At 54.7% G+C, this 25,304-nt stretch overlaps 1 protein-coding gene across 1 annotated transcript in view; it reads left to right on the top strand.

Moving 5' to 3' along the window:
• Window positions 1-1,152: 1,152 nt before the first annotated feature.
• The window catches only part of PODXL (podocalyxin like), a 56,141-nt gene continuing 31,989 nt past the window's right edge, over window positions 1,153-25,304 (top strand). Inside the window, exons 1-2 of the mRNA XM_045496405.1 lie at window positions 1,153-1,213; window positions 3,810-4,592. Coding sequence (XP_045352361.1) covers window positions 1,153-1,213; window positions 3,810-4,592 — 844 coding nt within the window. The remainder of the gene's footprint in view (window positions 1,214-3,809; window positions 4,593-25,304) is intronic.

Below are 25,304 nucleotides of genomic sequence, written 5' to 3'. Positions count from 1 at the left end.
GAGCCAGCACTGTTTACCCGCTGTGTGAGCGGGGACAGGTCAGCCCAACTTGCCTGGCCTTTTCTTCTCATGTGATAAGGGTGTTGGCCACTGGCATCTAACATGCCCTTGGCCCTAGCCTATCTCTGAAGCTGAGGTGTTTGGGAATTCCAAGGATCACAGGTGCATGGCTGCAATCCCTGCTTGCACGTTGATGGCTCTTCAATGTCTCTTTCCCATCCTTTCCTCAAGTCTGTGCTTCAGTGTCACAGACACAACTTCTTAAGTGTCCCCTGGGTATTCAAAGTCAACATGTTCAAAATTGGACTCATCATTTTCTTCTCCCAAACTTGTCTGTCGTCTTATGTTCTGCATCCCAGTTAGTGACGTTCAACCACAGCACTCAGATAATCCACCTAGTAGCCCAGCAGGGGAACCAGGACTCCGGAGCACCTGCCATGCCTTCATGCCCTGAACATACCACACACATCACATCCAATGAGCTGTTAACGCCTATTAATTCTGTCCCCCCCAATACCTCTAGTGGCTGGTCCCTCCTCTTCCACTGCTACTGAACTCTTGCCCTTGGGACAATGACAGATGCATTGGCCTCTCAAAGTGCGTGACCTCCTGCGGTCTCCCATCTACATTCTGCTTAAGGCAAATACCTGCAGTTGTCAGCTCCTTACTCCACCTGCCTGAAATGCCTTTCCTTTTGCTCTTGCCCTCATGAGTCTTACTCCTCCTGTGAGACCCTGTGCCCTCCTCAGGAGCCTTCCCTGACTTCCCTCTCCAGGCCAAGCTGAGCCTGTCCTGCTCTGTCCTTTGTGCCTGCTCACAACACTTGCCGCAGCCTCTACTGCGCTTCAGCTAGGTGTGTTTGAGAGGGCAGGGGCTGTGCTGTCCAGGTGTGCATGTTCAGCACTGTGCACAGAATGCGGCACATTTTGCATGGTAGAGTGGGTGTTGCTGTGTAATCATACCTAAGTGCATGACTTTGGGGAGAGGTGCCCAACTTGAACCCCAGCTGATAGTCACAGAATCATACAATTTGGCAAAGATAAGGCCCCACCTCGTGGATAAAGTCCAACCACTCATTTATCTATTCAGTCTTTGTGTTCTGACCACCCTCTTGGAGTCAGGCACCACTGTACTGGGCGCCGAGATCCCAAGATGAACGAAATACCACTCTGGGCCCCCAAGGAACTTGGAGGTCAAGGGTTAGAAAACCCAGGTAAGGGTGTCCTGTGCAGCTTATGAACAGCTGCTATGGCCTCAGGATGGATACATGTATGCATTTGTCTCTTATTGGGAGGTGTGGTGGCGAGGTTCTGTCCCACCTCTCAACTGAGATGTTGTGACGGGGGATTGAAGTTATTTAGTATGAAGATGAAAAGGACTTTACCAAACCTGCTCTTAAGAGCAGGGTCAGCAACATGACCAAATTGCATGTAGAGCCCATAATCCTGTCCCCTGACTTGGACAGGAACCAAGGGAAAATCCATTTTAAACCTTGTGCCTGTGTAGTATCTCCTACCTGGTGTTCATGTTTGCATTCAGTATCTGTATCTGTAGCTGTGATGTGATATGCTGATCTGGATGGTCTAAAAAAGTACAAGTTGAGTAAGAAAGACCCCCATATTAAGAAGTTTAACATCTAGGGGAGCTAACTCATGCATGAATATAACCAAAATGTAATAAATCCCAGAAGGATTGTGGGATAGTATTTATAAAGTGCTTTGAGGTTGATGGGGGGTGGGAGGGAGGGGAAGGTAGGTGATGGGCATTGAAGAGGGCATCTTTTGGGATGAGCACTGGGTGTTGTATGGAAACTAATTTGACAATAAATTTCATATAATAAAAAATAAATAAATAAAAAGTAAAGTGCTTTGAGTTTCCGCTATAAGCTCAGGTGATCTGGGCCAGCGAGAGCTTACAAGTGGCAACAAGCTGCTAAGTAGGACCAAGGACACAGGCCAGTTACCTGGGGACAGATCTGCTCACTGACCATAGGTGACCCGTAAGTCCAGCCAGCCTCAGGCCTCATTCCTGAAACTTCTATTGCGCATAAGGTGTGTGTGGGGGTGCTTGGATACTTGGGGTCCAGAGCATTCTAATTTTGCGGAGTCTTCAGTAACAAAGAGAGGGTACCGCTTCTTAAACCCAGATGTCTGCTCTCATTTAAAATTTTTGGCAGTCTGGTAATGGGACCGATCCCAAATTGTGGGGATTTAAAATGCCCCAAGTTTTGAAATATACATCCTCCTGGTACAAAACTAACACGTTCCTTTCCTGGTTTTTAGAGAAATTGACTCACTGAGTGCAAAGCACTGTTCAAATCAGAGAACATACAATGCAGATTTTTTAATTCCCAGTTTTTTAATTGTACTGCTTGGTCTCAGAGAAACAAGCTTTTGTTGACATGGATATTAGAGGAACAGTACTAAAATACACCAAAGATGGTCACACAGCCCACGGTATTTACAGGGAACACCCTCTGTCTTTCCCATATGCTGCGTGGAAAACAGGGTCAGAACGATCCTGCAGAAACTTCCCGATGAAAACAGCATGGTCAGCCGTTCCCAAGGCTGAGCCTGGCTCCGGCGGAACCCCAGCTAGGGCACCAGCGCTCCCTTCGCTGCTCCAAAGACTTGGTGCCAATCCGCCGGCGCCTGTGTACAGCCGACAAGAGGGGCTCGTGGAGTCCAAGGTTCCTAGAACGGGGCTAGGTACAGGGCATCCCACCCCACCCCACCCCACCCCCCTCCCCTCCTAGACCCATCAGAAAGATACTCCGGATTATCAACCCAGGAGTCTCGTGAGCTAAATCCAGGCTGCCCCTGCGCCCTCCCCGCCCAACCTCCAGGGTTAATCGCCCCTCACCCTCCGGGTCCGCTTCACCCCACTTCCCCAGCCTGGCGCCGCGGAAGCGCCTCCCCCCCGCGCAGGGGGTTCCAGGACCTGCATCCCCAACCGCCCCGACAGCTTCCGCAAAACACAAAACAACAACAAACAACCAGGGGGTTCTTCTTTGTTCTTTCACTGGGTTAACTCGGTTTTTGGAACGCAACTCCCACCTCCATCCCAAGTAGGCAGATTTCTCTCACCTTCTCTTCAAATGCGGGCCGCTTCATTCTGTGTTCCCGGCCCAGGGCTAACGGCTCGTTCCGGATTAAATCTCATAGCAAGCCTCTGAGGTGGGCGGTGGTGTCCGTATATTGCAGATGCAAAAAACCTGAGGTACCAAGAGTACCTTGCTTAGGGTTTTAGCTACTAATGAGATGGGCACAGCTGGATTAGGAGCCCAAATCGGGTTTGACCCCAGAGCCCTAAATCTTCATTGCTGTTCTTTACACACCGAGAATAAGGATAATAGCTAATACTTATTGAGCAGTTACTATTTGCCAGGCACGGTGCAAAGGATTTCTCCAACCTACTCTGAGGCGGGTATGCCACTTAACCACTTATTGGATCTTGAGCAAGTTTCTTAAACTCTTCTTGACTCAATTCCCTCTGCAAAATGAGGCTAAAAATATGGCTGCTGTAAAGAGTAAATGAAATAATAGGGGCAAAAGCTCTGAGAACACAGACGGACACATATTAATCCCCCCAAAAGTCCTATTTATTTATTTTTTTTACCATCACCTCAATGTCACAGGTGAGGAACCAGGCTTGGAGAGATTAAGCAACTAGTTAGCCCAGCTTGCTCAGTGCACACTGCAGCGTAGACTTGCTCGGAAGTGGTGCGGCACGCGGGCCCGCCCGCAGGTGAGTTGCACCTGGCAGCTGGGAGACTCGCTTCTCCGGAGTTGGAGCACCGTGCTCTGCAGCCCTGAGGCCTCGAAAGATCCTTAGCGCACGCACGAGGCTGGGGGTCGCCACGCTCCGGATTTGGGCGTGCGAAGGCCCTGGCGGTGTCGGGGGTCCCTCCGGACCCCCTCAGAAGCACTGCGGGCGACGCCTGTGTGCCAGGGCGAGCTCACCAGCGGGCGAGGAGCCGTCCGGCGTCAGGAGCCGCCCAGCCGCCCCGCGCACACACATTCACCACCCCGCCCGCCCGGGGGCCGCTAGCCCGGAGCCCGCCGCCAGCCCGCGCTCCCCCGCCCGCCGCGCTCCCGGGCGGAGTTTCCTCCTCTGCTCATTGTTCCCGGCCCAGCGCCCGCCCCGCCCCGCCTGCCCCACTGCAGCCGCCCGCGCGCTCCTGGGCCGCGGGGCGGAGGAGGGTAGGGAGAGGAGGGGAGGAGGAGGGGGCGGGGCCGGGGGCCGGCGCGGACGGGACGGGAGTCGCCGCAGCCGCCGGCCTGGCCCAGCCGCGCAGACACCGCCCGCGACGCAGCCACCCGCCGCTCCTCCGCCGCCTGGCTCCGCGCCTCAGTTCAGCTCTGCCGCAGCGGTCGCGAGGAGGGGCCGCTGGAGCGCGACTCGGGAGCCCCGGGTCATCACCCGGCCGCCGGAGCCACAGCCGGGCCTCCCTGAGCGGCGCCCACGCTCTCGCTGTTCGGACGCTCGCACCCGCAGCCACCTGCTCCCGGCCCGAGGCCAGGACACGATGCGCTCCGCGCTGGCGCTCTCCGCGCTGCTGCTGCTGCTGCCGCCGCGGTCGCTCTCTGATGGTGAGTGGTGGCCCGGACTCCGCTGGGACCCCACCGTGCGGGTGCGCCCCCAGCCGGGCCGCACCTCGTGGCGCGACCTGGAGCAGCCCCTGTGCTCGCCTTGCGCTGGGGGCACACGCGGAGCCCTGACCTTGAACCATTCACGTCCCTTCCGAACCCGCGAACACTGCAGGTGCCGGGCGGGAGCGCGGATCGTCCCTGGTCTCCATTCGGGTGGAGTGGGCGGTGGATTGTGGATTGTGCTGGGGCAAACCGAGGGGCGACAACCTCTATTTGCGGGCAAATAGAGCGGGGAGTTGGGGCATGGCGAGGCTCAGCGTTTTCGCGGGATCTCCCCCCCTCCCCAGGTCTGGTCACTCTTTCTCTCCGTTTTTGGAGGGGATGAGCAACGGTATTGTGTAGTCGATGATTCCAGCAAAACAGCAGGCTGGAAGCTCACGCGGAAGTCCCTGAAGCAGGTGACAAGCCTCCAGTAACAGCTCAGGCGGCTGATGTCTTCTGCGTTTGCAGAGAGGTTTTTTTTCGAGCAGTGTGTGCAGTTCAGCCCACCTGAGCCTGTGTTGGGACAGGTACAAGGGGAGTAAGTAGACCTTCCACAGTCTCAGAGTCACCAAAGGACCTGCTTTGCCACCAAAGGAACTGCTCCCTTCTTGGCCATGGCCAGGAAGGTGAGACACCCCCCTCCCTTTTATAAACAGGAACTTGTCTCCTGGAACAAGCTTGGATGCACCTTAGAAACAGCCCTCCTATTTTTTTCTCAAGGTGAAATGTTATCCTTTGGGGGAGACGGGTGGCTGCAGACTCCTCCAAGAAAGTGTCCCAAGGCCCCTGAGAACAGCTGGAGGCTCGGCCCCAGGAAAGAGATGAATTTCTTTGTGGCCCGCCTGAGCACATGTCTGCCGCGAGAAAGAGTGGGGGTGGCGCTCCTACCCTAGGTAGGGCCAGGAAGACTTTGGTGACAGCCCAGAGAGGGAAGGGACCTTGCTGCTGGCAGGCGCTGGCATTTGGGGCTGAACTCTTAGGGCAGAGTGGGAGGGAATGGCTGTACAGCCTGTTCTCTGCACTGCATGGAACCGTTCGTGGTCGGGGGCTGGTTCTCAGAGGGCAAACAGGTGTGAGCACACTGCTCTCAGAGGGCAAACAGGTGTGACCACTCTGTGGTCCGTGGCCCTGAGGCTCCACCAGCTTGGCCTGTAAAAAGGAAAGGGCACGGTCAGTGGGCAAAGGTGTTGTGCCCCCAAAGGGTATTTTGTGGTGTGAAGACTGGTCTGAACAGCTCTGAGGGTGACCGTCACCTTGGATTTGTACAACCTGCAGGGCCGAGAAGATGCTGGAGTGTGGCCACTCCTGAGCCCTGCTCTAAGAGCAGCCAGACTTCAGCATGGGTCTTGACGTGCACCTTTTTGGAGCGAGCTTCTTAGCACCACCTAGAAGGGAGATGGGTTGTGTCAGGAGGGATAGGCTAGTTTCTGGTGCTCTAGAGACTGAGCTGTGAGGAGAGGCTGGGGGCTGTTGTGCACTAAGAAATGCTCCAGAGCCACCCAGGGGAAAGCTCGAAGCCCAGCTTGCTGCTGGCTTCAAGGCTGGGATTGCCTTCCCCAGCATCTGGGCACTGCCCAGAAACTGCCTCTTTCAGGAAGCCCTCCTCAAGTCTAGCACAAGGCAAGGCACGTGGTAGGAGCTTGGTACATGTTAAACAAGTGTGGTGAACAGGACCATACTCCCATCCCCCCCTCCCCAGCAAGTCTCTGGGCCTTTCCAAGCCCCCAGTGCCCAATCCCTAAAATGCTAGTGCCATATATAATAAAGGGATAAAAGGAAATACTTTGAAACGTGTAAAGCACAAGGGATTATTATAGTAGTAGCAGTAAAGTTTATTTATTTATTTTGAGAGAGTGCATGAGAAGGGGGGAGGGGCAAAGAGAGAAGAAGAGAGAGAGGGAGAGAATCCCAAGCAGGCTCTGCACTGTCCATTCAGAGCCTGGAACTCAGGAACCATGAGATCACGACCCAAGCTGTAATCAAGAGTTGGACACTCGACTGAGCCATTCAGGTGCCCTTATTATTATTTTTCATACCTTGAGGCAGAAAAGGCTGAGGGGTGCAGGTGTGGTGTTCAATGGCTGCGCTGAATTTAATACCCTCCTATAGGGACTCCGTAAGGACTGTTCCATCTCTGCCCTTCCAAAGGTGTGGCCGCCTGGGCTGCAGTCACCAAGGATGGTGTAACCCCCGACGCCGTTGGAATACCGTGATGCGATTGTAAACAATACAGGATTATAGTGAGTCTCCTCCACAAAGGAAGTACCCCACCCAGGTCTCCTGAGAGCTTACCTTTTAATTAACAGGGGAGTCACACAGCCTACAGCATAAGCAGCATTAAATCCAGGGGGCCTGACAGTCCATTAGACTCCTTTTCGTACTTTTGGTTTGATATTCATTTAGTGGAACCACATGGCGAGCTGTACGAATGGGCCTCAGTTTCCTTATCTATAAGATAGAATAAAAGAGCAGAGAGCACCTCTAGTTTCATGTTATATAACATTTCTGGGGTTTTCTGGCCCGTTATCTGCCAGCTGAGTCGTACTATCAATCGGATCGAGTCATTCCATGGGTGAATCCTGGAGAGGGAGAGGCAGCTTGGTGTGGTGGAAAACACTCAGGGGCACCTGGGTGGCTCGGTTGGTTAAGCATCCGACTTCAGCTCAGGACATGATCGTGCAGTTCATGAATTGGAGCCCCGCATTAGGCTCTCTGCTGTCAGCTCAGAGCCTGCTTCGGGTCCTCTGTCTCTGTGCCCCTCCCTGCCCCCACTGCCCCGTCTCTCAAAGTTACATAAACGGGAAGGAAGGAAGGAAGGAAGGAAGGAAGGAAGGAAGGAAGGAAGAAAAGGAAAGAAAGAAAGAAAGAAAGAAAGAAAGAAGGAAAAACAGATTGTGGGTCAAATAGACCCCCGGAGACCATAGACAAAATAGTGAACCTCTTTGAGCCTCGGTTTCCTCAGCTGTAAAATGATAAAGGTATCTTGCAGGTTGCCCTGAAGGTGGGCGATAACCTAGAATGAGCTTGACAGTGTGCCCAACTACTCGAGGTCGGAGCTTAATAAATCCTGGCTGTGATGATTACTCAAGCATATTAACTGAGAACTTGATTGGTCTGGGGCAGCTGAGTGTCAGGATTCTGCTAATGTCTGTGGGAATCAATTGATAGGTAGTTGCAAAGACTGCAGCCTTAGTGCCATAAGGTGTGGGAAAAGGAGGCACATGGAAAAGAAGTGGTAAAGTGTGGGTAGGGGTGACCTAGGCAAAGCTTCCTGAAGGAGGTGGGAGTTTATACAGGGGTTTTAAGATAAAAAGGGTCACGGTGGGGTGGGCTAGCTGGGGCTGAATGAATTGCCTCTGGAGAGGAGACAGGGGGCTAGGGGTCATGATATGGGTTCTTGAGGTGGGGAGAGCTGCAGGAAGGCCATGGGGAGGAGGTGAGTTTTCAGAGCCCGGGGGGGGGGAAAGTTCTATGGGATGAGGTCAGGGCATGGTAGATATTCCAAGTATGGTCCTGCTTTGGGCGTGTCTCTGAGGCAAGAGGGAGCAAGCCATGGGGGTTGGGAGCAGACTGGGCTCAACAGGTGAGGGGCGAAGGGGAGCGGTAGGGGTCACAAAGGCACCAGGTGGTAGCTTTGCCCGTGCTGTGGGGTGTGCTTCCCCCTCCCCCCCCCCAGGAGGGGCAGAGGGGAGGCACGTGTTGGAGGGGTGTCCTCTGGCAGGCAGCAGGGCACAGAGGTGGGGCAGAGGCATGGATTCTGAGCCACATCTGCCTTTTCCTCAGGCATCCGTGTTTGAAGGGAGAGGAGGGGCTCCTGCTGGGTGGGGTTTGATACCTCTGCCCTTGGGAAGCTGAGAGAGGAAAAGGCTCCCACCTGATTCGAATTTCTCTGAGCAGGGAAGACTAGAGATTTAACCCTGGTTTACACCTGTCCTCAGGTATCATCTCTGCCAAGAAGCCTTCCCTGGTTTCTAGATGGACACAAATTATGTTCCGTGGTCTGTTTGGGTCTCTTGCAGCCTGTGGGGAGCCCCTCCAGGGTAGGGGCCACAGCACATTTATCTTTCCGTCCAGGGCCCCAAGCAGCAATGGGCACTGAGCAGTTAGTTGCTCAAAATTTTATCTGCACCTTTCAACTGAGGGGAGCTGGGGCCTAGGCCCTGGTTTCGGGCTTTTGGAAAGGGAAGCCGTAGCCCAGCTCACATCCTGGGCAATGATGGTGGCCAGTGAGCTCTTTCTGCAGCAGCTGGAACTGGCAGGAGTGACTGCTGAGGGTTGGGGCTTCGGGGCGGGGGATCCAGGACCTGACCAGCGGCCGCTGTGGGGACAGCTTGGCCAAGCTTAGCTCAAGGCCCTCCACTCCTAAGGGAAGTGGGAGGAGCCCTGTGGACAGCTCACTGCACTTCTTGGGAGGGGGGGTCGGGATTTAGATGGTCCTACCCTAGTGAGAGCTTGTTTCTTCACATCCTTGGTGCAGAGGCTCCGGGAGCACTCTGCAAGTTTGCTGAGTGGAAGCTCCGTGGCAGAGAGAGAGTGACCCTCTTCTGCCCATCCCCTGCTCAGCAGCCCCAGTCTGAGCCCCAGCCTGCCTAGAGACTTCCTCAGACCTAGAGGCCAGGGAGCTCGTCCCACAGCTCTGGGCTCACTTCCTATTTGTGCTTTAAGGTATGATGCAGGGCCGGGAGCTCAGTTGGTGGGTTTTCCCTCACATTCTGTTCCCAGGAACACGGGTGAATTTGCATAGAGTTTCTCTTGTCATGGGTCTTGTCAAACAAGGTTGCAGATCTAGGTTTATGACTCTGGGCCATAAAAGCCTCGTGACTGTAGGTATTCTCTCTCTCTCTCTTTCTCTCTCTCTCTCTCTTTTCTTCCTTCCTTCCTTCCGAGAGAATCAAGCAGGCTCCATGCGAGTGTGGAGCCCGACACGGGCTCCGTGCTAGTGAGATCATGACCTGAGCCAAAATCAACCAGGCGCCCCTGTAGGTATTCTCTTAAGGAAAGCCTTCAAGAGAATCTCCACAGAAGATCCATTACAAGGAGCCTCTTCATATTTGCAGTAGCATTTACCATTAGGTTGCTACAAGTAGGCTGTTCAAAATAGAATTCAACTGGCAAAGGGTAATTTCCACGCTGCTTCTAAATAACCTAGAAAATCACAGAACACAGAATCCTAGAGCTGGGAAGCCTTCCGGAAATCATCATCTGCACCCACATGTTTTTCCGATGAGGGAACGCAGACCAGGGAGTGGGTTCACTTGGCCAAGTCCTAGTGACTCCCAGTGAGATGCATGTGCAGCCATAGAATGTAAGAACGGGACTGAGCCTTTCTGTGCTAATTCCCTCCCGGGCACTGGAGAAACTCATTAGAACCCTTTCTAGAAAGGGTTTCGTGAAGGTGAAAACAGTATACTGTGCCCAGACTCTCCCCATCCCTCCGCCTTCAGGGTACGTTGAGAGTTGGAGCTACTTTATTCCCCAGGAGTTAGGCTCTCCAAAGGTTCTCCCTGTCATGTCACAGTGTGGGCCACCATGCTGGCCACTCTGTACATGTCTGTCTCCCATTGCCTGTGAGCCCCAGTAGTGACTGTAGCATCCAGCCAGAGTCTGGAACGAATGAGTGGGGTGCTTACCTGGTGCACAAATTCAGCCCTCCTCACATGCCCCCCACCCCAAGCCCTCGTATTGGCTCTGGACTGTGGTCTCACCCTGTACCACGATAGCAATGGCTGGCGCAGACCCTCAGCTTTGCTTGGCCTCCTGGCCACCCATCCTCCCTCTGTCCCCACCCCTTTCCCTGACAAACCACCGCCACCCTCTCTTCCTTTGTAGCCTTATCCCCCTCGGGTCAGGCACCTCGTACTTCCCTGCGGCCAGGGCGCAGGGTGGCACCCTGTCCGCCAATTGTCATGGCCGGAAGGCCGTGCGCCTCAGCCCAGGGGGAAGAGAATTCTGACGAATGGCTGACTGAGGCTTGCCATGCAGCCCCAGGTTGGGGTGCTGGGAGACACATGGGCTGGCCAGGAGCCCAAACTGTCTGGTGTCGAACCTTTTAGCGCTCTGACCCAGGTCAACATAGAAGGGACACTGGGGAGACCAGCCCTGGTGAGAAGGGCACTTTGCAGGCCTCACACCCCTTCTTACCTGAAATTCATGGAGTGCTGTCCAAGGGGACCCTCTGTCCCCATCCAGTCTGATTCCCATGCCGACTTGGCTTTGAACATCCTCTCTGGAGCCACAGTCTTCAGCCAGGATAGCACGAGGTTGTCTTGGGATGGCTTTTGTCTCACAAACCATTCCAGAGAGGGGAAACTGAGGCATAGCACTGAGGACTTGGAGTAGGTGACATAAACAGCTTTTCCCCCAAATATCCACGTGCCTCACTCCCTCATTTCTGTTAGCCATCGTCTCAGAGAGAGCTTCCGGGCTGCTCGCATAACACGCCCTCCTCTCCTTACTCAAGTGTATTTTCTCCATAGCGCTTATCACCTGATGCATGCTCGTTTCTGCCTTTGTGTGTCTCTCTCTTGAGTAGACTATAAGTTCCATGAGGGCAAGGTCTTCTGTTGTTCATTGCTGTAGCCCCAGTACCTGGAACAGTACCTGGGAAATAGTAGATACTCAATAACTGTTTGCTGAATGAATGAATGAGTGAGTGGCCGAGCTGGCTTAGAACCCAAAGTCTTGTCTGCTAGTTCTGAGCCGTCCACTTGCAAGGCTCTAACCTGGTTCCAGAAGAAGAGAGGCAGGTGGCTGGTGAGACCAGCCCGGGACGTGGGAGGGATGGTTGCCTGGGCACGAAGGTGGAGCAGGACTCCTGAAGGCAGGAGGGAGGTGCAGCCGCCTCATAGCTGCTTCTGGCCACCTCCCCGCCCCCAGGGGACCCTTTTGTTGAAGGTTAGGGCTGCTGGTTGTTAAAACTTAATTTGGCTGCTCTTAGCAACTAAAAAATAGTGGACTGACCAAGACAGAAGTTGTCTGTCACTCACGTGAGTTAAGTTCAGAGCGCTGGGATGGCGGTCTGTTCTGCCATCATCAGCATGCTGCCTCATGGTCCAAGATGGCTCCTGGGGCTCAGCTATCAGGAGAAAAGAACAAGAAGCCTGTGGCTCCTCTTTCGAGGGCACCTGCCAGAAACCACACACAACACTTTAGTTACATTTGTTGAACAGAACTTGGTCCTTGGCCACACCTAGCTGCAAGGGAAGCAGGGAAGAATACTTTGATTAGGGAAGAGTATTTTTTATTTCAGGCACCCATATATATGCCTAAGCAAAAACCAGTGGTTCAGTGGTAAAGAAGTCAGAAAGAATGGATATTGGAGTAGGTCACTGGCAAATACTACCACAGGCTAAGTCCCTGAAAACCTTGGGTTTCTCTGCAGCTGCCCTCAAACCTCGTCTTGCCAACAGATCAGCTCTGCTTGCATGAAACCCAAGTAGTTGTCCGCCATGGCCAAAGGCCTTGCCCCTGCTCTGGCTGAGCCATTTTCAGCTTATCTGTTGTCTTTTTTGTGGCTCCAGCGTGTTGGTGTACTGATGCAGGGTTTCCTTGTAATGCGCAAAGGAACCCAGCTCCCTCCCGCGCAAGCCCCCTCGCCTTGAGCTGCCCTAGTGTCCCGGGGACCACCGATGAGCAGGGCTTCCTCCAGGGCTGCCCCTGGGGCACCTACTTTCTCCCACTGCCCTTTGAATGGCAAAGAAGTATTTCTACACCCTCCCCTCCCCTTCCTAGCTCAGCAGGGGCAAGTATGGGGCCGAGAGAAGTACTGTCTTCAATGTTTGGTCCATGGGGCACCTGGGTGGCTCCATCGGTTAAGTGTCCGACTTTGGCTTAGGTCACGATCTCAGTTTGTGGGTTGGAGCCCCGTGTCAGGCCCCGTGTCGTGCTGACAGCTCAGAGCCTGGAATCTGTTTTGGATTCTGTCTTCCTCTCTCTCTACCCCTCCACTGCTCGGCCGTTTCTCAAAAATAAATAAACATTAGAAGAGATTAAAAAAATAAAATAAATATTTGGTCCATGGACACTCCTGAGAGCACCAGCTGGAGGCCGGTGGCTTTCCAAACTGGTGGAGGTACTCTATGCAGCTGTCGTGGGGACCACCGAGAAGTTGGGGTACACACCTAGAGAGGAAAGCTAAGAGAAGGCCAATTTGGGGGGGGACTTTTCATCCCACCCCGCTTTGCACATCTCCGTTTTTATCTGTTCTGTGGGGTAGGTCTCCACACAAGAGTTCCTCTGAGAAACATTGTGCTGTCAAGGAGAAGAAAAACTGAAATCTCTCGGCATGACGCGCCAGGATGTGAAGTTAGAAGCGTGGAGTTTAGCCTGGGCTTTGGCACTTGCTGGCCTTGTGGTTTCAGACTTGTTCCTTGGCCTCCGTTTCCCTGGCTGTCAAATAGGTATAATGCCTTCCTCTGCAACTGTGGGTTACACACTGGTGGTGCGCCTGACGCGGTTTGGTTTTCCTACTTTTACTGGCTTTAGGTCTAGCCCAGCATGCGATATGATGAAGCAGACCTGTTCCCCCCTCCCCACCCCCCAGCGTGTGCCATGACCTCTCTGCGCTAAGCTTTTGCCCATTTATTCACTGTCCCACAGCCAGGCCCTTCAGGACGAGGGCCCCGGTTCTGAGGCTGTGGTAAGCCGCACTCCCAGGAAGGGGCTGCAATGTCCACCCCCCTCCCTGCCTCCCAGTTCCTGGTTCCCACCTGGTGCTTCCCACTCCATTTCTCAGGGATGCTGCCCTTTCACCTTAGGCTACAAGTCAGACGGGTTTTCCTGAAGCCACCAAGGCCCTGATCCTGGAGCCCCTGAGGTTCTGGCCATCACGCTGTGAAACGGAGGGTCACTTCCTACTGCTTTTCTTCTGGATCGGTGTCCCTCTGGCTGCTCTTTCTCCACTGCCCGTGTGCAGGCCACAGATCTGAGTATCACCCTCTAAATAGCTTCCTTCCTCCTCCTCCAACCCTCCCTGACTCTAGCCCCAAATTCACTGTGGCACCATCCGAGCCGGGCAGCAAAACCTGGTGAAGGTCTTTGTAGCCTCTCTGCACTCCCCTTCGGGGAGGAGGGGAAGCAATCCAGCAGCAAATATAAACCAGGGAACCGAGTATCTCCTCCTGGAGGTGAGAAGTGGGAGGAAGATAGAAACTACTCACCGAGCTGCATTTGACTTTCTGCACCGTAATCCCCAGGGGCTGGTGCTCTTGTGTCTCACTTTACCCATACGGTAAATCAGGGCTAGCACCCCACTTTTTTTTCTTTGGTCTTGTTTTTCACTTTTAAGTCGGTAGAATGAGCTGGGTCTCAAACTGTGCCCAAAGAGAACACCAGTAGTCCTCAAGATAGTAAGAGTTCTGCTCCCAGTAAATGTTTGATAAACGAATAGAAAGTTTGTCGTGAGTAAAAGAGACGCGTGATCCAAAAGGTTTGGAAAAGGCTGCCGACTCGATTCCCCTTCTTGGAAAGTCAGTGCCCGTTAGGATCTTAAATGCTCCCAGATGCCCCTTACCGAATAGCCTTTGCTTAATTCAGCGTCCTCCAAATGTACTTTAACCGTGGAAACAACCTTTCCTCCTCCTTTTTAGAACATCCACGGACATCTGGTGGGGGGAAATACGGATATGAAGATAGAGGGACCGCCTGCCCCAGTTTTCCCAGGACTGAGAGGCATCCAGGGATATGTGACTCAGGGCTAGAACCCACGCAGTCCTATGTAAAGACCAGACCACTGGGTGTGTGCGTCCAGTCTGGAGCTTTGCTAAGCAGGACCTTCTGGAAAGGGATATGCAGCCTGACAGCGCCCTCCTTCCTGAGGGGATTTGTAGGAAACCACATGGAAGTTTGTGGCCAGAATAAAGGCTGCTTGTACCAGAGTCAGTGTAGGGAACAGGTTCCATTCCAGGCCAGTGGCCCTGCATGGGTGCTTAATAACGGTGTTGTTTCTCAGGTAGGAGTTGAAGGCATTATTACGAAAATTGTGGGTGGGTGTGTTTTTGACGTTCGATCTTTCCACTCAGATGGCGGCAGACGTGGCTTGCTGGTTGATTCTGGCTGCTTTTTTTTTTTTTTTTTTTTTTTTTTTTTTTTCCTGTTGTGCCTCTGCTCCTACTGCTTTGAGTCCCTGTTCCTGACAACATCACAGTTTCTGTTTTAAATCCAGTCTGAGGCTGTCCCCCTGCCCCAGGGTCTTGGAGAAGGGGATTCCCAAGGCTGTTCTGCCAGCCAGCACTGCCCTGGTGGCTCACCCGAGGCAGTGGTGCTGGGGCTTTGTCCTCAGCCCTGGGTAACGCCGAGCTCCTCCACCTTCGGGCTGTCATTTTTCTGGGAGCCAGGGAGCCAAATGGTGGAAAGGGGGTGACTCGTTGGATGGATGCTTTTCGAGCTGCTGCCAGCACATCATACATCCTCCCAGTGGCGGGTCGGTGAGCGTGGGGTCCCCTCGCTCAGGTACGTGTAGCTCCACACCCCAGGCGTAGGGGGCGCTGCTGGGTAGAGCGCGTCTGGGTCTCAGCCCGTCCCTGCGCGCGGCAGCCCCGCACTATGAGCCCAGTCCCCAGCATGCCCCCTTCTCCTGGCCAGGCCACCGCATCCGGAGACCCCGGAGCCCCACACGGAACTACTACTCACCCTGAGCTCATCCTCGTTTTCAGCTTCTCAGTGGCCACAGTGGACATTGGAGGGCACGTGCTGTCGACAGCTGGCTCCTGGGGAGAGGCAGGGTGGGAGCTTGTCCACAGGCTCTCATTCTCCCCTTGGCATCCCGGGAGGTTGTACTTGGCTGGAAAAACACTTTGGCTTTCCTCCCAGGCACCGGGGAGAATCTGGAAGCCTGGTCCTGACCGCACAATATCACATCTCTGAATTCCATGAGCTCTCTCGGGCAGTCACGACATCACACCAGCTATAGCTGCCCCAGAGCTTCCTGTTAATTAAGCTTCAGTGTACGTAAGTGTGTCTGTGTGTATGGGGGGTGACGGCAGGCATAGGGCAGATACCCAGGAGGGTCCTGTGTTGGGTGTTGAATAAAGGGCAGGGAAAAAAAGAAAACGGGTTTGTAAGAGGAAGATGCTCCCTCCCTCCGGGGCCGGGAGTCCTCCCTGTGGGCCTCAGTTTTCTCATCTGTGGATAAGGGGCTGTGCCCAGCCGCCAGTTTTGCAGGGCGGTGGACTCAGCCACATGTTGGCCCTGACTGCTCAGTAGCTCGCTGCCTCTCTGGCCCCTGCTTCCCCAGCTGCTTCCTCAGCGGAGGGGTGGACATCAGCTCCTTTTCCGGTTGCATCTTTAGGCATGATGTCATTACTGTAAAAGCAAAGACCAGTCTGTAAGGGAAGACGAAAGGCAACAGTCTCTGGGGGCTAGTATCTCCAAAGTCCTGTGGCCTTGGGTTGTGCCACACTCCAGAGGATTGCACCCGTTTTCCAGACGGGACATCCAAGGTGGGAGGATGGTGGTGAATTACCCAGCCACGAGCTAAGTCTCGGAGTCTTGAGGTTCCAGCTAGCTCCTTCCAGCTTAGGTATGACTTAGTGCTCTGGGCCTGGGAGTGACCAGATGAACTTGGCCTGGCCATCTGTACCCCTTGCACGGTAGCAAGACTCCTAACACAATAAAGAGCGTGGAGAAAGAAAGGGGAGATGGGAGCATGGGAGGCCAAGGCGTAGGGCATGGTTCTTCCCCTGCCTCCACCCATTCAGGAGCCCCAAGTCTGACTTTGGTGTCAATCTTGTGTGACCTAAGCAAAGCCTTGACCCTTTTTCCTGACCTGGGAAGTTTCAGAGGGAAACATTCCATTTTGCTCGAAGTTTCTTCTGAAAAGAAGAGCCGTGAAATCACCGTGTGTGCCTGTGTGCGCACCTTCCGTCCCCCCTCTGATGTAAGCCCCCTTGACTACTTTTAGGGGATGAATTTTCAGCTGCTTGGACACCTGGCTCCAAGCAGGCTGGCCCTGGGATTCTTGATTCACTTCCCAAGGCGGCGCCCGTAGGAAACCCCGCTTCCTTGACGAGCTCTAACATCTCAAACGCTGGGGGACAACTTGGCTTTGTTTAAAAGGAACGAGGCTTTTAACTTTCCCCCCACCACCGGCCTTGGCGGGAGGGGGGGGGGGGCAAGAGAGCCAGCCCTCAATTGTTTAGCTGTATTCATTTATGAGGTTTGTTTGTTTCTCTTTAAGCAATACTCCTACCAGATCCCTACTTCCCCACAGGCAAGTGGACCTCCTTTGTCTTTAAACTCCAAAGAAATCTAGATTTTGAGCTTAACAGGGGAGTAGTCCTGTTTTTCCCCGTTTCTTAGGGCCAAGCATAGTCTTGGGTGATGGAGTTTAGACTTTTTTTAAATTGTTTTTTAAAATTTTACTTGGGTAGGGGGGAGGATGCAAGTGGGGTAGGGGCAAAGGGAGTGGGAGAGAGAATCTTAAGCTCCAACGCAGGGCTCGATCTCAGGACCCTGAGATCACGACCTGAGCTGAAATCAAGAGTCGGACACTTAAGTGACTGAAACACCCAGGCGTGCCTTGGCTTTATTTTTAACTTGCTTTGCAGAGTAAGTGGGGTTTCGGGTGGGGAGCCAGCTAACCCGAGCCTCAGCTCCCCTCACCCCAGCACACACACATTTCGCCTAGGGAACGTGTACTAACATGGATTATTCTGCAGCAAGAAGGATGCAGGTGTTATTCCTGGAAGGGGAGAATTCTCTCCAGGACAGAAAAAAAAAAGTTTGGAAATTTGGAAGGCTGTGCTTGCTGCCTTAACCTTCAGCTTCCAGCAGGCGGAAACTGGTCATTCCCGGGGAAGTTCACAGGCCCCATTTCACAGAACTTTCTCATTCGGCTCATAGAGCCCACTATCTCACCTTCTATTTGGGACTTCCCTCTGGCTTCTGGCCCTTGTTTGTTTTCAGCCTGGAGCGGAGACTGGTCCCTGGCTGGAGGTTTCCAAGGGCGGTGGAGAAACCCGTACGCATCTGGTTATTTTCATGGCTTCGGGACCGGGAAGGTGGTGTGGGAATGACCGCGTGCTCCCTCAAAAAAATATTTACCAAGGTTGTCTTTGAACTGACCTCCGAGGGAAGAGTTGGATTCTGAGTGCGCGCAGGCTTTGGCCAGAAGCCTGCGTGTGCCCGAGGGTTTAGAGAAGAGTAGGTGCCCCGGGGGAAGCGGTGTGGTCAGTTGCAAAGTTGATGAGGCATGTGAGAGCCGTGGTGGTTCATTGTCATGGGCGCTCGCCTCCTGTGGACAGCCGGGGCTGGGTCTGCTCTTGCCCCCACTGCCCCATAGCCAGTCCCCAGTCTGCTCTGCAAAGAGCACAACGGTGGGACCTTCCCAGAGAGCGTGGGAGACGCATGCAAAGCTCTCAGTTCAGTGTCTGGCCCGAATGATAAGGCCTCAGTAAGTGCAAGATAAAAGCTTAAGAGTGATACGATAAACTGGTTTGGATGGGGGGGTTTGTAGAAAATGCCACTGCGTGAGGAGGGAGGAAGTACATACTTGTGTCCTGTGGTCTCAGACCTGACGCAAGCCCAGGGGGACACGCGGTGCCCCACCGGTTCCCAGCCCTAGTGTGCACACATTTGTGTCTCCAGCACGCAGGAGGGTGTTGGCAAGGTTGTCAGCCTGGCTTCCCATCCAGCCAGACCTGCCCCTCTGCAGATTTGAGGTATCTTGACATTTCCCCCCAAAGCCTATACATTTTTTTAAGTGCTCATTTTGTTCCAAGGTAGCTATTTCTCTCTCCCTTGGCTGACAAGTCTCCAGACGCCTCAGGCTCACACAGGACCTGGGGTTCACACCCCAGGGCTCGCTCTTTTTGTGCATCACACACGGGGACCTTGAATCTGATTCTAAAGATGGGCCACAGGGCCCTGCGTTTCCTCCCCGGAGCACCGCCCTGTTGTCCTGACCCTTGTACAGGAGCCCTTCCTGGCGCTGGCGAGCTCAGCTGGCTGGGCATCACCCCTGCTGGCGCCCAGGCCAGGGGGTTGGCGGCTGCTGGGCACGCTGCCTGGTCAGACAGATCAGGATTCACATGGTCTGCAGCAGCTGAAGGGATTAGGAGGCCCTGGGAAGGGTATTGTTTTAAGGAGGTTAGCCTGTCTTTCCAGCTCAGGAAGAGCCCCAGCCCCTTTCCTGGACAGGCTGGCTGCCCTCACACCAAGCCTGAAACACCTGCCCCAAACCTCCAGGGGTCAGCACGTGCACACTCCTCATTAGGAATAGCAACGACAGGTGGCTCAGAGGCCGGTAGCAGGCCCGGGACAGGGACATCCGGGTGGGTGGAAGGAGGAACCCGGCAGGGGCAGCGGGGGCTCGGGGTAGAGGCAGGACTACAATCTTGGGTGGCACAGTTGACCGAATTCCAAGCTCTCCTCATACCTCTCTGCCTCCAGCAACAGAATTAGAATAATGAGTAATCCGAAGAATGTATTTAGAAGCTTCCTGCTGAGGAGCTCAGTCCTGTACAGGATGGGGGTGGGGTTCCACCCTCTGACCCCCACTTGGAGAGCTTCTGATGAGGGTGGGGTGGTGGTGTGCAGTCAAGTCTGGCCTCTCATTGTCATTAGGGGGGACTGCCGAGGTCATCGGTGCCACCCCTCCGTGAATCCTTTGGAAATCAAGGCCTCCTGAGGCTGGTCCTCCAGGGAAGCAGGAGAGAGCACAGTGCCCCAGAGCCCCTAAAAGGCAGATCTCAGTGACAGCTAGTCGGCCAGGGTGTGGGTCTGGGACGACTAAGCTGAGTGGAGTGGCTGGAGATTCTGTCTGGGTGCGGGATGTGGAAGCTCAGGAAATGGGGCCTGGGGCTAGCAAGCATTCCGGTTCCTAAGGACCCGCCGTGTCCACGCAGCTCAGCCTCCCAGCCTCTGCACGGAGCTGTGTACAGGGCAGGCAGATGTTCCCCCAAAGGCAGGAGCTGCAGTGTTCGTGCAGAGTGACTCCGTGCTGGGAGCCACCCGAACACCCATCAGCAGTGGAATGAGTGAGACATGGGGTGATGTCCACACAACAGAGAACAAACAGTCCACAGCGACGCGCCGTGGGAAGGATGAATCGTGCAAATAAGATGCCAAGGGAACGAAGCCAGACCTAAACGTCAGTAGTGTGGGATACCATTGATAGACACACAGTTAGCCCGGGTATTTAAGTCAGATGAGAGCTTACCCTTGGGGGATGGAGAGTGACTGGAAGGGAATACGGTGGGCTTCCAGGATCGTGCGTCCTGTTCTGTGATCTGGGTATGGGGTGTGTTCCATCAACACTTGTGATGGCTGCAGTTCTCTGAACGTATGTAATTCTTTTTAAGTTCCTGTATTCATTTTGAGAGAGAGAGAGTGCGAGCAGAGAGGTGCAGAGAGAGAAGGAGAGCGAGAATCCAGGCAGGCTCCATGCTGTCAGCTCAGATCCTGATGCGGGGCTTGAACTCCCAAACCGCGAGCTGAAATCAAGAGTCGGTCGCTGCTCAACCGACTGAGCTACCCAGGCACCCCTGAATACACGTAATTCTCTGTTAAGATACAGGAGGAGGGGCTGTTCTCTGAGGATCTCCTGATCCAAGCCAGCAGCCCAAAGCCCAGGCTTCCAGAGAGTTCGGAGGGGCGGCCCAGGGAGAGAGGCTCTGTGGACCGGGAGCAACCAGCCTCGAGGGGAAGAGGAAGGAAACCACGTTAGGTGCACCGACCTGCGTGTCTGCTGGCTGACTTCTACCTTGGCCGTCCCCGTGAGGGTCAAAGGGAGTACGGTACTAGGCAGCCCCGAGCTTGGGAACACGGCAGGCGCCTGCTGGGGACGGGTGCCCGACAGGTTCCGGTGCAAGGAGACCGGCCAAGGCCCCTCCCACGATACCACCAGTAAATGGTAACAAACAGGGCCGAAGAAGCGGGAGCGGGGGTCCCTCTGTAGGGACCACCATGCGTACTCACCTCTCCGATGTCTGTTATTGGACTATGGTGCTCTCGCATTTTTTAAGTCCTTTTCTATTACTTGAGTAGGTAGCAGTTTAGGTGTTTCTGCTTGTGGTATGAATTGCAAAACCTTTTTGCCACCGTGGTTTCTAATAATCTGCTGGTGCAAGTGGCCCTCACTGGGTCCTTCGGGGAAATCACAGAGGCTCGCGCACGCGAGGGCGGGGGTGTCTGCAAACTACAGCTCAGGTGCCTGCATTTGTCCCTGCAGTTTTAGTGGGACGCGGCCACAGCCATGTGGACCACACATACTGCCTGTGGTGGATTTTCTGGCTACAGTGCAGTTGAGGCCTAAAGCAAGGTCTAAAATATTTACTCTCGAGCCTTTGCAGAGAAAGCTTGCTAATAACCCCTGTTATACATTACTGTGTCACGATGTCATCGTTCCACAAATGGAAAGCAAGGCCTGAGGAGTGTAAGTGGCCCCAGGCCGAGAAGCCGCCCGAATCAGCACCACGGGGTGCTCTGAGAAGAAAGCTGGTCCTCAGCTGACTGCGGGCCTAAGCCACCTGACCCCTCAGTCGCTGTGGTGCTGAACAGGTCAGTTACCTTTTTTCACCTCCGTTCCTTATCAGAAACTTCCGGAGTTTTTCAGCATTAAGCGAGCTACCACATCAAAGCCCCCCGCCCTCGGTTGGCATGAGGACATTTTAATATGTGAGTTCCCCACCTTTAAAAAAACATTTTTTTTTTTTAATGTTTATTTACTTTTGAGAGAGAAAGAGAGCACGAGCAGGGGAGGGGCAGAGAGAGAGGGAGACAGGCTCTGGGCTCTGAGCTGTCAGCACAGAGCTGGAGGAGACCCATGAACCACAAGACCATGACCTGAGCTGAAGTCAGACGCTTAGCCGACTAGGCCACCCAGGCACCCCAAGTCCCCCACCTTCTTAAGGGCCAGACACTTATCAGGTTCTCGTCTTCACACACACCCCTCAAGGTGGGATGGGGAAGGAGGCCGAAGGGGTATAGTTTCGGTTCACCGAGGAGGAAACCCAGGCCTGAGAGAGAGAGGCACACCCAGCGTCTCTCCCCCCTGGTGCCCTGTGCACCCCCACCACGTGGGCTCTCATGCCAGACGCTGGTCCCAGAGCCCATGTAGCCTTAAACAGCTCTCCCCGAAGGGAGCCTGAGGCTGCCCGGACTTGCCCTGTGAGGCTGTGGTCTGGGGTTGCTGTCAGGGCAGAACTGGAGGCTGCCACCAGAAAAGCCCCTCCCTCCCTCACCCCTGCTCTCGTTCCCCCCACCCAGGCTTCTCTGAGGAGGTGAGGAAACACTTCCTGGAGCAGGAAGATTCCCACTTATCCCTTCCTCTTGTCTGGGAATTTGCTTGACCGTAGCCACCCTGTTGCTGTCACCTTCCCCTGCCCCTTCTCCTAAGAGGCTGTGCTGCCCTGGGAAACCTCGGGAGAGACCCAGTGGGTCCGAGGATGCCTTGCGTCCAGCCTCCCCTGTGTCCAGGCCTGTAGAGATGTGAACACCCCCAGAGGGGGAAGCATGCGGACGGTGTGGCTCTGTAACCAGGGGAGTTGTGGCCGAGGGCGTAACTCCGGGCTCCCAGAGGGTATAATCATTTCTTTTTACTTTTAAAAAAATTTTTTTAATGTTTATTTATTTTTAGAGAGAGAGACAGAGCGTGAGCAAGGGAGGGGCAGAGAGAGGGAGACACAGAATCCAAAGCAGGCTCCAGACTCTGATCTGTCAGCACAGAGTCCGACACGGGGCTCCAACTCACAAACTGCGAGATCGTGACCTGAGCCAAAGGCAGACGCTTAACTGACTGAGCCACCCAGGCGCCCTGAAATTGATTTTTTTTTAGTTTAAATTTTTGAGAGAAAGAGAGTGTGAGCAGGGGAGGGGCAGAGAGGGAGAGAGAGAGAGAGACAGAGAGAATCCCAAGCAGGCTCCGTGTTCTCAGTGTAGAGCCTGAGCCGGGGCTTCAGCTCCCAAACTGTGACCTGAGCTGAAATCAAGAGTCAGACGCCTCACCAGCTGAGCCACCCAGGGGCCCTCTGAGTACGTGCTCCTAACCATCACCCCGTACTGCTTTCGTGGAGGGGAAGGGAGAGGGTCACAGTGGGACAGGGCAGGGATGTGTGTAGGCTGGAGCTGGCCACCCGCAGGCTCTGGGCCACACTGTTGGTGCAGGGAACAGGAGAGAAGGGAGAGTTGTTGGCTTGGGGAAGAAGAGGCAGGATGAGGTCCTCTGGCTGTGTGCCCTCCCCTTCAGGGAGGAGAGTGCCCAAGGGAAGCCTGCCTTTCTCCACTGCTGAGGGACATCCACGTTGGACAGTGGCGGCCCTCTCCTGCCCAGGGAAATAGCCAGACGGGGCCCCACCCTGGGAGCGAGTGTCGGGCAGGCCAGCTGAAGCAAGCTGATAAGGGCAGAACAATTCTAGATTTGAAGAATGCCCGGAATTATCTCCCTTGAGGGGGCAGCTCTGCGCCCCTGTGGGAGAGGCAATGCCGAGGAGCCAGGCCCGATAACCCCCTGGGGTGCTGTCCTGCTGTCCAGAGACCCCAAGAAGGCAGGCTCATAGTGGGGCCAGCAGAACTGCCAGGGTGGGGGGCCCCGGGGAGGGACAGGGAGGCTGGACCAGAACCTGTGGCCACACGTCTGCCTGGCCACTCAGCCTGAGTGGGGTGATGAGGGCCGGCCGGCCCTGGCCTTCCCTAGGCAGTTGAGGCAGCTCTTCCTGCTGTTTCTGGTCTATTAACCTCCATCCGAGCCTCTGGTCTTAACTCGGTTTGCAACAGTAAGACACCACAGACTGGGTGGCCTAAGCATCAGACATTTGTTTCTCACAGTTCTGAGGTTGGGAAATCCAAGACCGGGGTGGCAGCGTGGTCGGGGGGCCCTTTTCCTGGCTTGTAGATGGCCACCGTTTGTGTCCTCACTTGCCAAAGAGGGGCGAAGCTGTGTCCTTCCTCGTGTAAGGACATTACTCCCCCCTGGGCCCCCACCCTCATGACCCCATTGAACCTTAGTCGCCTCCCAAAGGCCCCCGTCATACCATCACATTGAGGGGTAGGCCTTCAACCAGTGACTTTGGTGGTGGTGGGGACACAGCCGGTCAGTTCATAGCGCCCCTTGTGCCAGGCAAGTTGACCAGGTGCATTTTGGGGGCCCTCAGCCCAAGCAGGGGGCTGTCTGGAGGGGGTACAGAGAACAGCCCCAGAGGGACCTGTGGCAAAAAATACCATGCTACCTGCTCCCCCACCCCACCCCCCAAAAAACCAACTTTAAATCCTCAAACCTGTCATCATCACCCTATTTGGACAAAGTGTCTTTGCAGATGTAACTAATAAGCTAAGGATCTCGACGTGAGGTTATCCAGATGGGCCCTAAATCCAATGAGGGGCTTCCTTATAAAAGAAACCAGGAAAAGAGGTGACAGCAGTGTGACCAGGTGGCAGAGATTGGCCCGTGCCCCCCAGAGGCTAGAGAGGCAGGGAAGGGTCCCCCTTGGAAACTCCAGAGGGCCTCCAGAACCGTGACAGAATACATTTGTTTTTTTTTTATTTAATGTTTGTTTATTTTTGAGAGAGAGACTTGAGCAGGGGAGGGGCAAGAGAGGGCCTGAGAGGGCTTGAGCAGGGGAGGGGCAAGAGAGAGAGAGAGAGGGAGACACAGAATCCGAAGCAGGCTCCAGGCTCTGAGCTGTCAGCACAGAGCCCGACGCGGGGCAGGGCTGGACCTCATGAACCACGAGATCATGACCTGAGTCGAAAGTTGGACACTTAACTGAGCGACCCAGGCACCCCTACATTTCTCTTGTTTTAAACCGCTCAGTTTGTGGGGATTGGTGTGCAGCCAGAGAAAACTGATACAGGTCCCAAGGCACAAAGAGGGTCTGGGCTTTACCCAGTACCCAAAGAGCCAAGGCTCTTTACCCAAAGAGCCCAGTGCACACCTGAGGAGAAAGTCGAAGCTGGTTGGGAGAGGTGAGGGGAGTCAGCCTTCCTCTTCCCCTCCCTGGGCTCCCAGCCCAGGGCTCTGACTGACCTTTTCCAGTCGCTGTCCTCCGCCCACTGCCCACAAGCCCCTTGCTGATGCCGTTCCCCCAGGTCAGGCTCCCCCATCCTCCCCAGCCCCAACCAATGCCTGCTTGGGACCTTTGGGGGGTGGGAACGGGGACTGGCTTTCTTAGAGCCATGGGGACGAGCATTTGTAAGGGATGTGGATAGGGCAAGTGAGGAGAACATCGTAGCGACCAGCCTCCAAGGACAGGACCCATATTGGGTCAGAGGGCAGAATCCAGAAGAGCCTCTTGGTGGAGGCAGTGAGTGCTGAACTGAGTAGGAGGTGGGAGATAGCAGGGAAGGATGACCAGATAGGGCTGAGGCAGGGGACTGGTGAAGACCTGTATGGAATGAGGAGTGTGTGGGAGCACAGAGGTGGGGACATAACATGGATGAGCCCAGAGGAGCGCAAGGGAGTGAGTGTGGTGTAGAGAGCGGGCGTCTGAGTCTGGGGCTCCCCAAAGCTCCCCATCTGCCCCACATCGCTCTAATTCCCAGCTACCACCCAGAAGCAATAAGCCCGGAGCAACATGGGCAGCAGGGTTTGGGGTCTGAGAAGAGTGTGCTCTAGCAGGCTAGGAGGGGCTCAGACTTCAGCCAGGCTGCCCCTGCGGCAGCATCTGGCTCCGGGGGGGGGGGGGGGGGTGAGAGAGGCTCAGGAAACAGGTGGCACAGGCTGGAAAATGAGTTTTG

This window comes from Leopardus geoffroyi, chromosome A2 (assembly GCF_018350155.1).
Source record: "Leopardus geoffroyi isolate Oge1 chromosome A2, O.geoffroyi_Oge1_pat1.0, whole genome shotgun sequence".
Lineage (NCBI taxonomy): Eukaryota > Metazoa > Chordata > Mammalia > Carnivora > Felidae > Leopardus > Leopardus geoffroyi.
This window is presented reverse-complemented; position numbering and strand designations above follow the sequence as displayed.